At 38.8% G+C, this 13,187-nt stretch overlaps 1 protein-coding gene across 1 annotated transcript; it reads left to right on the top strand.

Moving 5' to 3' along the window:
* The first annotated feature begins 1,024 nt into the window (after positions 1–1,024).
* sspn (sarcospan (Kras oncogene-associated gene)) lies at positions 1,025–11,325 on the top strand. The gene is made up of 3 exons (XM_088417215.1): positions 1,025–1,339; positions 3,939–4,025; positions 8,821–11,325. The coding sequence occupies exons 1-3, from the start codon at positions 1,115–1,117 to the stop codon at positions 9,172–9,174; spliced, it is 666 nt and encodes a 221-aa protein (XP_088273341.1). The 5' UTR covers positions 1,025–1,114; the 3' UTR covers positions 9,175–11,325.
* The last annotated feature ends 1,862 nt before the right edge of the window (positions 11,326–13,187 follow it).

Here is a 13,187-nt window from a genome sequence, read left to right as displayed (position 1 = left end):
GTTTTGATTTTTGGAAACAATGCTTTTGAAAATTAATGTAATTACTGTAATGCGTTACTTTTTGCTGTAACGCGGAAGTGTAGTGCATTACACACACAAAAGAAAAAGTAAGATTTTACTCGGCACAAAGGAGAGTAATACAATGCATTACAATGCATTTTTAACCTGAAAGTGGTGTTTTTTCTTTTCCAAATTCGCCAAAAACACAGTAAGATCCGGAGGAGAAAAGCCAAGGGCAAAATGTTTACTTTCTGTTATTAGTCCCCAATCCAGCAGAGATGAGTACGGCAGCAGCAGACGACAGCTTGAATATGTACAATACGTATACAAGATGGACATATGCGCATTATTTTCAGTTCGTCAGAGATAAAAACAAGAAGAATATAATAGTTATAGAGCTGTCTACTTCACAAAATAGCACCAGCAATTTGACAAACAATATAGAAGGAAGTCATTGTAATGTGAAGTTAGTGAAAAAAACAAAACACACATAAATATTTTGTACCTTGTCTGTAAAGGCTTACAATACAATACAGATTAAATGATTTGTATTGTCTTTAGACTCAAGCCAAACTTTTACTGGATGTATAAATGAACATTATGAGCTGTATTTAGGTTGGCAAATCCATATTTCCAGGTATGTTGGTGAGAGTAATATAAAAGTGATGTAATAGTAGTGTAATGCCTTACATTTCAAATACCTTAGTAATAATGCAGTACAGTTTTGAAGTAACTCGCTCAACACTGGTGGTCACACGCGTTCCTCTCTTTAATGTGCATACTTGAGATTATGGCAGCGCAGTGGTATGTTGGAATCGCCCTTTGCGACTTTCTGTCACCCTTCCCTCCTCTTCCTTTGCCTCATTGTGAGCTTCCTGCTCTATATGTGGCACCGGAGCCGCTCAAGGAATCCATTCCAAATGTTTTCCATATTAGTTCAGCGCCTCCTCTGCTTCCAAATAGCAGTTATGGTGAGAGGAGGCCTGGGCAGGGAGGGGAATAAGGGGTGGGGGTGGGAGGCCGGCGGCGGAGCAGGCAGCCGAGCTCATCCGTTTTCAAACAGTGCCGAAAAAAGCGGTGTGGGCTGAGAGGGTAGCGATTGTTAGATAGCGACATGGGCAAGAAGGGTTCCTCAGAGCAGAGGCATGGCGGAAAGAGGAGAGAAGATACCCCAGCGGCAGACGACGCTGAGTCCAAGTGCAGAGTGTGTCGCTTCCCTCTGCTCGTGGCCCTGTCGCAGCTGCTCTTGGGGGTAGCCGTCACAGTGGTGGCCTTCCTCATGCTGGCCATCAGCGCTTCACTCCTGCCCAGAGAGACGCCGCACTGGGCCGGGATCATCGTAAGCGCCGTCTTTGTGCTCACCTTGTACATTCCTTGCATGGACGCTGCTGGTTTCTCGTTACGAGTGCATGTAAGGCAATGTGTCTCCATTTTCACCACGCTGCAAGTCAGCAATGGCCCTAACCTCACTCGACCACAAAACACCAGTTTTATCACACACGCAAAGTTTAGATTCAATTGACAACGTCCGATGGAACCGTTTGAAAAGGTAAGTAGTCCAGTGAAATATTGCAAGTGAAGCATGCCGCTTTGACCTTAAACATTTTGCTATGTGGCAATTTGATACGGTGCCACCAAACCAGTCACCGACTTCCTCTAAATGCCTGCCCACGAATGGAAAACAGCAAAAGGTTCAATCGAAGCAAATCAGCGCTTCTAGGATCCAACAGACGTCTTCCCTTCCAAATTATATGTGTAGAATTCCCCCAGTTATGTGTCTGGAAGGTGGTCACGTGGTTGATGTTGTTGTTGTTGTATGGTGTGGCTTGTCAATAGAAGCCTATGCTCACACCTCTTTCACACCATTGGACCTTCTTCTCCAAAATCTGAACATTGACGGCCTCGAACGAACGTCTCGCTCGCGCTCATTAACAAAAAAAGATTTAAATGAATTGCTAACCCTCAAGCTGAAAAGGCTTCCCACCTACAGTATGTTGTGCCAGGCACCTGTGTAGGAATGTCTTGGCCTTCTGCAGTGTAGAGGTCACTGCCCTACTCCCCACACTGCACCTCATAAACAACATTGCTGAGTTTGTTTCTAGGGATTTTGTCTTTGGAATAAGCTACCGTTTGTTGAAGGGTGTTCTTAAATTTGAAGTATTTCTATATGGAGAAAATCCTTCGATTCTCAGACACATAAATTCACATAAGGGAAGATCACATTCTGTCTCAAGTTTAGTGACCCTCACAAAGACCAGCGATTTAAAGCAACATTCTATATTGAGAGGGTAAGCATGCATATAATTATACACGGAAACTAAGAAGAGCCACAAAGTCACTTGAGGCCAAGTGAATGTAGTTGGCACTGTCAAAGGGGGTTATTATTGTTCTGTGGAGTGAATTAAAAATAACTCCCTAATTGAAAATACAAATGATATTTTTAAAAGTTCCAAGCGATGACTATATTGCCATTGCCTGTCATGAGGTGAATTCAACATCCCGTGGCTTCCTCCTTTCAGGGTTGGTTTATAAAGACGTGTTTTGTACCAAAGCAAAGACATTGCGATAACGTGAATGGTGAATATCTCTGACGTTGGGAAGAATTCTCATCTCTAAAATCAAAACTTTTTGGGAGATTCCAGGAATGGCAAATTTGTTTAACCATTAGCATAGCATCACAAAAGACAGCAAGCCATTTTTAAACGCATTTGGTCATTAATCTGTAATGAATTCAAGAACATAATTCAGAAGGCTCAATACAATTCTTGATTTGCAAAAAACCCCCAAACATATATATATATATATATATATATATATATATATATATATATATATATATATATATATATATATATATATATATATATATATATGTGTGTGTGTGTGTCTATATATACCGCAGTACCTGCACACCGAATCCGTTTGCCTGTGCGTCCATATGATCCATCATTGCTACAATTTAGACCTTCTTTACCAAGTGTAAAATTTGGTATACTTTTTGCAACCACATTTCTGTGTAGTAAATAACAATTAAACGCCAAGTATGCCTAGGGCTATCTACCAATTCAAAAACATGCTAAACCAATTTCACAAACACGCTAAGAATTGTCCCAGCAAAAAACCTAAGTAGTGTCTATTTCACTTTCATGATCAAATAGTCAGGTGTCTCAGGGGCAAAGCAACTCAGCACTCCAGTACATCCAGAGAGACGCAGTGCTGCCCCGACCATGGTAGACTAGTCTTGCGCAGGGATAAAAACGAAGAAACGCTGAGTGCACGGACACCTGCTTATAAATATTGAGCTCTCCAATTCAACGTTAAGTCAGGTGTCACATAAGTTTTAGCCAAACAAGAGATGAAAGCAATAACTCAAGACAACTCGAGTAGCGTTCATATGACTCGATTCCCCCGAGCAGCGATGAAGGATTACCTATTGAAGTGTTTGGTGAAGGCATGTTTACTATTTTCTTCAGCTCAATAAGTCAGGGTATATTGAGTTGAACAAAAAAGTCTTTGTTCGTGTTTCGGCCACGGTATTCAGCCAAGTTGTTTTGTGTTGTCGAAAACATCTCTGCTCATCAGCATCCCGAGTTAGCTTCTCACGAGACGACTACAAGTGAAAAACACCAGTCATCAAAACTTACCAAGAAATTCCTGTTGAGTGCTTAAGAACCTGGGAATAACCGTAAAATGAGATGCTGCACGTTAGTCACAAGACTATTACTTCAGCATGGAAAGAGTGTGAAAGAGAGACTGTGTCTGCAGGAGTTAGAGAGAGTCATGTAATCACTTAATGCGCAATAAATTAGTGGCAGTCGTCAACATGCGAGCAAAACAACGTTTTGTACTTCTGGGCCCAAAGAAAACAAACACACAAGATTATCAACTTTAAAAGTGATTAAAAGTAATGAAGCTAAGTCGCCTGTATTGTTTTGCAGCTATGTTTGGTTGCCGTTGTGGGATTCATCCTGTACTGTGTCACCTATCACCCGGATGAGCGATCAACTGTGCAGTTCATTGTCAAGGTGGGTCCGAACACAAATAAACAGAATGTGCTCATGTTGACGCGAGAAATCAATGAGGACTCTAATTCATCGACGATCCTGGAATTAGCATCGGGGAGACTTAAGTAAATTAAGCATGAGGCAAGTTGAGTCATTTTAAACAATGATCGTTGACTAAATGTTTACTCAGAAAACTCAACTGTGTGAAGTCGGCGAATATGACACATTTGATAGTGCTTGTAAGATATTTAAGCAGTTTTTTTTTTTTTTTAACTCTGTTCATGATAGTAGTCATACACTTAATTTAGAATTTGTTTTATTTGTGTTAGGATATCTCTGAGTTTCAAAACTGAGCATTAAATCTTTAGCATAAAGGTGTATAAGCTTTGGTAGAAAATAAATTCACTAAGATTAAGTTCCCACTGCAGCCTGATGTGACACAATTGAGAGTTTTTCATCCCTGTCCAACCCGTGTCTGACCCTTTGATGGCAGTATGCACGGCGCATCTGATTTTTTTCAAACGCTACTCAGGCCACTTGGGTAAGTGGTACTAAATCCAATAACGTATGCGATCTTTTAAAATGCGACCAGTCTGAACAGCCAGGTCGCATTCATCCGGCTTGCACATAACAAACAAGCAACAAATGTCACAATTATGCGCTCAAAAAGACGCAGAACAAAAAAAACAGGCAACGATAGAAGACCAGGCGAAGAAGTTTAAAAATATTCAGAGGGAAAGAGAACAAGGTGTATTTTCTGTGTTTGTGCGTGTGTACTCTCGCTCGCTCGGAGTGAGCAAGGGAGATGTTGCTGTCACGGAACAAAATGCCATCTCCGAAATGCCCACATTTCCCTCTCCTTTCCAGCTTAAACGTAACAGATTGTACATAATTTGGTTCCAGCATGACAGCCATTCGGCCAGCCATTGAAACGTTGAGCACGTCCGCTATGTGTGATGTCACGGCGTCTTCTGCGCATTGAATTTGAAAATGTGAGCGACCTCACAATAAAAAGACAGATTTCACAACAAAATTGGAACAAGCATTACGTTTTGCAGTCTGAACCTAACCTCAGGTAGCCATTAGCTAAATTAAGCAATGTGAGCAGGTGAAATTAGCCACAATCTCATTTTACTCCATCTAATTTATTTGTGTATTTTGACTTCATAGCATCATTGTGCATTGTCTCAGGATGTACAATGATGATGATGTTTATCCAGAGTGATAAAGTTAGATATTAATTCAGGAATGTGTATTTTCAGGGTTTTTGACATTCCTAAAAATAATTATTATTATAGTATTACTATTATTGTTCAACTGTGTGTAATGCATAAATGAGTATTTGAGAAAAATATTTAGTTCAGTGTAAGCCTTTATGGAACTTTTGGACAATCTAATCTGCTCGGTTTTCAACCACCATCCTAGCTCCCGACACCTAAATTAGTCTGCCATGAAACAAACTATCGAACCCTAACCCTGTAGTGATCCAGAAAAAGAAAAGCCTCAACCTACCCCTAAAAAGAAAGAAAGAAGAAAGAAAACAATGCTGAGCATTTTTTTTTCTTGCCATCGACATAACTGCATGGAGCCATTTCATTCACCAGGAAACGTATGCAGTTGCAATTACCGTATAAAGCAAATCAAATTAGTTGACAGCAGTGTGGTATGGCTTGGCAAGAGTCCTCAGTTCATCTTTGTTGTTTGTGTATGTGCAAAGTTCACAGAGGACTTTTTAATGGAGTGCATTCATTGAATTGAAAAGATTTTCAAAGGAATATTGCAAGAAGTCCACATTACAAATCCTTAGCACGTGTGTGTGCTTGTCATGTTGATAACGTGCAGGAAAAGCAAAACATATACAGGCCTTATAATAATTTGCACTAAATATCACAACAGCGATAATGATATTACAATTGCTGTTTCAAATATTCACTTTTACAAAGCTAGGTATAGATGTTGGATGAACGGAAGTATCTGCAAGCAGACACGCACACTTTTAAAAATACGAAGAAATATTCTTCAAATTTTTAAATATTAGGAACAATATGATTTATTATATATTATTATCATTATTGTTGGTGGTGGTGGTAGTAATAATGACAACAATAATAATCATCATCACCATCATATATTTAGACAATCATTCTTGAATTTCTTTTTTTTTAATTGATGACGTTGTATGCAAAGGTTGAAACACGCTTGCAATAGAAGGAAGCAACCACAAGAAAATTCTTCTTTCCGTCACGAAATGCTAAGTCAAGAGTTGTTGATCCAGTTGCTGTGACCGCGCCCCTACCAACCGACCATGCTTCAGATTTCATGACTGTTCCAAAATTAGCATGAATGCCATTTGGAATGAAGCTGCACACGTCATCTTGTATAATTCCATAAGGAGGATGTAAGTGAGCGCAAACGCGCCAGCAAATGAAGGCTGCTGTTATATAAGCGATGGATTAAGATCAAACGTAAGTGTTATTGCGCATGCCAAATTGCGTAAACATCGTAAAGCCATTGTCACATTTTACGACTGTATTTTTAGATACTGGCGGTCGCTCAAAAGACACACACTCAGGAGACGGAGATCCTGATCTGATTGTCAGGCCTTGCCCTGTACAATTGTGGGTAATCTCTTTGAAATAAACCTGCAACAGGCACCAGCACGCCTGTTTACAAGGGTGGGTTATTCATGAGACAAGGAGACTGAAAAAGCAGAAAATATACAGTATTTTTACAACACTAACCCTGAAGTACATCATAACAGTCATTTTCAGTCATGTGTTATTTTATATGTTCTTATAAATGGCATGTCCTCTGAGGTCACCGTGAAGATGACCTTTAGCCACAGTAATCATTCACCCTTTATCTCGCGATGACCTCTGGGCCTTATGCAATGAAAATCTCTCCAGCTATACTTTCGAATATAGATCAGGTGATTTGGGCCTGACACAGCCTCCGAACAACCTAGAGGCTGTGAATTGCAACTCCCTCACAAAAGTCATGTGAGCGAATTATGTAAGATGTAGAAATGGAGAAAAGCGACCATAAAGCTGGACAGTGCAAAATCGGGAGTATGAGTCACCATATTCCATTCAAATTGTGGTCTCGCAGAGAGAGAAAAAAAAAAAGTCTTCAGCTTGAAAAAAGTAATAGAGCAGCTTTTGCAATGAATTGTGTGTTGATTGTTTTAAAATGAAGTATGCAGTGTAATGCAGCATAAATATGAGAATAATAATGAGAGGAAATTGCCTGCTGAGCTGAAATCAGGAACAAAAGTAACATGTTCGTTACATCATGACATTTTATATCAAGTACATTAAGGAGCATATTCCAGCTGAATTTGGACGAGCTGGTTAACACCCTGGACTGGTTGCCAACCAATGGCAGGGCACATATAAACAAAGAGCACTTCATAATGACATCAATGACAAATGTAAAGGCATGTTCAATTTATTTAGCTATTTTCAGTAGTAAAAATTTAATCATTTGTCTATAATAATCTGATAATCTTACCACATGCACTCAGAGCTAAGCACATAACAGAAACGAGGAAAAAAAAGAGCCTTGGTTAGTCGTTGCCTGAGCCTTAAGCATGGGACATCATTTTCAGATGACAGCAGGTAGAAAAACTTGATCATTGTACATAATTCTTTTTTTCAATCTAATTATAGACATTATTTTTTTTACTACTGAAAATGGCTAAGTATAAAGCTGTTCTTTTAAGTTTTTTTAGGTGTGGTAAGAAGTCAGAGTAAACCTACACAAGCACAGAAAAAAACGCAGGAAGATCAAAATGAAGATTTGATCCCCAAACCTCAGACTTGTATGGCAGACCTGTTAACCACTGAGCCACTATCCCTACTTCAGTAGAATATGTACTTGAATAAAAAAAAGTCAAATATTTGTTGCATGTGAGAAGTGAGCTTGCTTTTTTATTGCAAAAATCATCAACTATGACAAATAATCAAAAAATAGTAGAAAACAAAAAAGAATAATACTGTACAGAAAAAAAGGAATTCAAAAGAATATAAATAAAAAGATAAAAGTCAAAATAAATATAAATATAATAAAAATATACTAGGGGTACAAGAATTTATATAAGTTCTTTTAACTTATTACAAATCTGTTGTTTTTTTAGCCTTTTTACTGTACAAATATCTAATTGAAAGAATGTATTGTTTTATTTCATTGTGGAACACATTAAAACATTTTGTTTCTCAAAGATTTGGCGCAATGAATGCATTATTTTGACAAAAACATTAATTTAATAAGTGCATCGATTTACTTTTTCTTTATTTTCAACAAAGCCAAAGAATACATTCTTTCAGACTCAATAAATCCATTTCAACAGTATTGCAAAAAAAAAAAAAAATCACATAACTTCTGAAGAATTAGTTTCTAGGTAATTCTGACAAAAAATATAGTTCACATCTAGTTCCTTTTTTTAAAACTTTTACTTATGTAACACTTATCTGGGTAGAACATATGTAATAATTTAAAAAGATAATTTCTTAACCTTATTTGTTAGCATCTTTGATGTCATTTTCAGTCAACAACGAGTGGCAAAATGGCCGCCCCCTGAAAGATGGAAATGAGTGTCTTTTGCAGCTTCGTCTATTTCTTACAAACACAATCTTATGAATACAATGCGATGTTTCACAAGATAGGACCCCATAGAACCTATTCTTACTTTTAGGTTCAACTTGAGGGGTTTTATCCCATCCCGAGAACCATCGCCTTTTTGGACGCGCATCACTGATATTGAGCATTCAAACAAAACTGATAAAACATGATGTGACACTCCTCCTCCTGTCCACAGCTCCTGTACTTTACCTTGTGCGTAATCGGCCTGGTAATATCCACGTTGGTTGTGGCCTTTGCTGGATACCACCACGCGCAGACCAGCAACCTCAGCTGTCTTGCCACCGCTGAGGCCTGCGTGTGCACGTTGGACCCCCGAGACCCTATAGCTCGCACTTTCACCTACGAGGGCGTCCACGACTGTCAGGACATCACCGAGACGCTCGTGCTCTACCATTTGCTCCAGATTGTGCTCAACCTGAGCCAGGCTTTCTTATGCGCTTTGGGCGCCTTCATCATGTGGAAGCACCGCTACCAAGTCTTCTTCTCCGGCCTTCAAATCGGATCCTTCCAGCGGTGGAACAAGGTGTGACGGAACATGGATAGCGGATCAAAGTGGACACGGAAGGCTGTCATAGACATTTTGTGTGGTCATCGCGTCATAAATAATACCACTTGTGTCATGTTGCAGCAGGTGAGTAGGGTTATAGTATGTGCTTCAGAATTGTCACAAAATGACAAGCAAGCATGCATTCTACAATATTTTTTGAATGTGTTAGTTCATCTCAAGATGTATGTTCAGTTTAATGCTCAAAATGGCATGTAATGTGGTCAACTTCATGAAATACTAGTTTTGGTCTGTTTATGTGACTGTTTTCATTCTGTGCAGACCAAGGCAAAAAACATGCATGGAAGTCAACGTCTTGTTTTAAATTCATTGTTACACAGAAAGTCACATTATTTATGGAGTTTTCTTTTTTTTGTCCATTCTGTGTTTGTGTGTGTGTGATGTTATGTAAATTGAACAAACAACGAAAGTAAAACATTATGAATTGTTGCATTTGTTATTCGGAGCGCTGTGACCATATACAGTACTCTTGTTGAACACACAAAGACGTGTGTGTGTGTGGATATATATATAATAGCGACATTCAAATTGCTCTAGCTGTCAATTTTTGAGGGACCTCCATGTATGCTGTATCATTTTCAAAGACAGAGTACAAGTTGAATTGATGAAAAACTTTCATTTTAATTTTTTGACGCACGAGGACCCTTTGTCAGAGTCAGTCAAATATGGCCTGGATCAAAGCGATAAATTAGTGCATACCACTCACGATGATTTCAGGACTCCTCAACAATGAAATCATTATTGCAGTCAGAAATTTTTTACAACAGGGGACTTTTCACTATAGCAAATATCTGTCTCGGGCGTAAACATAAAAACGCATTGTGCTTTCTACAATCTGACTGAAACAAAAGTATCCAACATTGAAAAAAGAAAAAAAATTGTCAAGTCTACAATATGCATTCATTTTCATACTTACATCAATTTCTTGAATGATGTCTTTCACTTTGCTTCATCAATCTTTCATGTTTATTACTTTTATCCTGCCTTCAAGTGTTAAGCTTAGTTTGAGGTTAATGCGTCCGCGATCTCCGCGAGTCAAAATGACGTTTTTCGGCAACCACACCCCTCCGTGCGAGTCTACGCGGGCCAGATTTTCTGCAACGCATATCTTCCGGAATTTCTTTACCAGTGGAAAACATGGCGGGCAAACTATTGCTGATGGAAGTTTGCCAGTACAAACACCTTTATGATTTGTCTGAAAAGCCTAGCGTGGCCTAAATACCATAAACACCATGGCGAGCACCACATTGCGAGGAGAGATGAGGAGTCTGTTTAGATCGTTTGACTCTCCTAGGATTCTTGTTTGTATGCTGTAGACTCCATGTACTGCCACCTATAGTATGGGAGAATATCGTCTGACTGAGGAGAAAGTCACTCCGAGTATAAAGTGATGCGATACAAGTGCTGGCGCGTCAAATATAAACAAAGATAGACTTTTGTTGCAGACCTGTTTTCGCTGTCGTGAATTCCAGTGCAATGCTAATGCAGAAAAAAACATTTCGTAATTTTGGATTTTTCCTTGTGTGAGGGAGTAAGAAAGAGGGAAAGATTTCAACGCGAGGATTTTTTCACATGTAGATTGACTGGACATAAATTTGTTAAAAGTCAACCAAAAATTATCCTATGTTTTGATGATATATTTTAGTCATTTTACCACTCCTTTTAATTGGATGAATGAAGCATGTACAAGATCAATGAGAGAACAATTCAGTAAACAATAATCAAAGCTGCTTCGGGGTGGTTACCTATAGTCTACTTGAAAGAGACTGGAGACAAAGGTTCCTAACTAACGAGTAGCTGCTTTGTGTCTCAAACTTTTTTTTTCATTCATTCATTTCCAACTGAAGCATAAGCTTCCTCAGTTTGTTTTAGTTTTTTTCTATCTTGCTGCAGAAGTGTCAGCAAAGATTTCCTACAGATTTTTATCAGATTGTTGTCTTCGCAGCAATCATTGCCTTTGCCTTCCTTGAGCAAATTTGGTGCTCCACTCACTCCGTGGTGTGGAAAATGGAGGGTGAGGCTCTGAGCACAGTGCATGTTCTGTAATTAGGGAGCGGCGGCCCCGCGTGTAACTAACAACTCACATGTGCAAATAAAAATCTTTTTACCATCTCAGTGCAAGAAGAGCCTGGTGTCTTTCTTTAACATCAGCAGCGCTGCTTTCAAAGCCTCAAACCAAAAGTGTGATTTAACGTGTGACTGGCGAAAAAACAATGTGATCTCTGATCAAACTCACATGTATTTGACTGTGATTCTAACAGTTCATTCAAAAGTGACAAGTGTGACTTTGCACAGAAATGAACTGCAATGTTGTCTCAAAGATTTCCCTGTCATGGCAATTCATCATCATTTAGCACAATTAACCTCAGCACTGGTGCATGCATTGGAAATCAGTCTCATATGGGTCTATTATTAATGGTATGCTAACAAGAATGCTTTACTTTATAATAATGAAATGTGCATCATGGTTGACCCAACAAGGACTGGCACCTTTAAGTTTGTGTTGTTCTGTAGTCATGACGCATCATGTGACTACAAAAGGCTTAGACACAGCAAGTCACATGCTTGTCATCATGGGGTCATGCTTATTTATAAGACACTAAGGAGGAACCATCCGACCTCTTCAACAATCAACTGTGAGGTCATCTGATCTTTGAAGACAAAAACAATGCATAATGTCGCTTCGGGTGACCTGTGAGACAACCGTGATTCTTTAAACAGAAAAAGCACAGATGTCTGCTGCACAATTTGACCTAAGGTGTCATTTTTACCCCTTGTGCAGTATTTTGTCCAATCCTTTACGTCAAAGGCATTTCGCATCAAAGGGAAAGCATTGAAAGAAGACACCCAGGGAGTTGAAACTTCACCCAGATCGTGACATGTCAAAGTTCAACATGACAAGCTCTCTTTGTTATCACACTATCAACAGTTGACCATTCCTTGGGCAAAAAACGGCACAGGAGTGAAAGGACCTCTGATTATATATATATATATATATATATATATATATATATATATATATATATATATATATATATATATATATATATATAATGTGTGTGTGTGTGTGTATGGACACCACTTTCAGGCTAAAAATGTGTTGTAATTTCTTACTTTGCTTTCATTTGTAACAAGTACAATATTACTATTTTTTTGTGTGTTATATATTACACTACCACGCTACAGTGAATTACAGCAATTACATTACTTTTGGAATGTATTACTTCCAACACTGGTGTCAAGTGAGCACACACAGTAACACCTGTTCCAATGTAATCGGCCCCCTCGGGAAACCACTACATCACAACAGTTCTACAAGGGAGAACTATTTACCAAATTTCTCCGTGTACAAGTTGAGTTTTTTTTTCTTCCTCATTTTCAACCCCTCATTTTCAACCCCACATATCTGTGTTGGAATAACATTCATTTGAATGTGAATTAAGTACTATGTCATTTACAAGGCTTAAAATGATTATGCAGTATATTGCTCTTCGATATAATATACATCCGTTGGGTGTGGGTTTGCACTTTCAAATTCACTTTCATCAAATGCCGCCCTATTGCCTCTTTATTGTCAACAATGAGGTTGCCTGGATATTTTTTTCGGCAGACTTTGACACAATATTAAAAAAAAAAAAAAGACAGATTGACTTATCTCCTTCAGCCCTTGAACGTGTGCTTGAACAAGCCGGCATGGATGTCAGTAGGTGTGGGGAGAAACAGAAAAGGGCAACCTTCCACGCTCTGGTCTCACAACAGTCATCACTTGGGTAAAGGACGTCCCAAGTAAGATGACCAGCAAATCATCTCCAAAGACTTCCATTTCAAACAAATTGCACAGGTCCAAAGATGATTACCCGTGGAAGAGTAACGAGCATGTTGGCGCAAATGATGAGCAGGAAGGAGCGAAAGAAGTAAAAAAAACAAAAAATAAACAAATGAGATGTTTATCAGAGTATCGTTTGAGAGCATTTCAG

This window comes from Hippichthys cyanospilos, chromosome 6 (assembly GCF_059441005.1).
Source record: "Hippichthys cyanospilos isolate Australia breed blue-spotted pipefish chromosome 6, RoL_Hcya_1.0, whole genome shotgun sequence".
Classification (NCBI taxonomy): Eukaryota; Metazoa; Chordata; class Actinopteri; order Syngnathiformes; family Syngnathidae; genus Hippichthys; species Hippichthys cyanospilos.
This window is presented reverse-complemented; position numbering and strand designations above follow the sequence as displayed.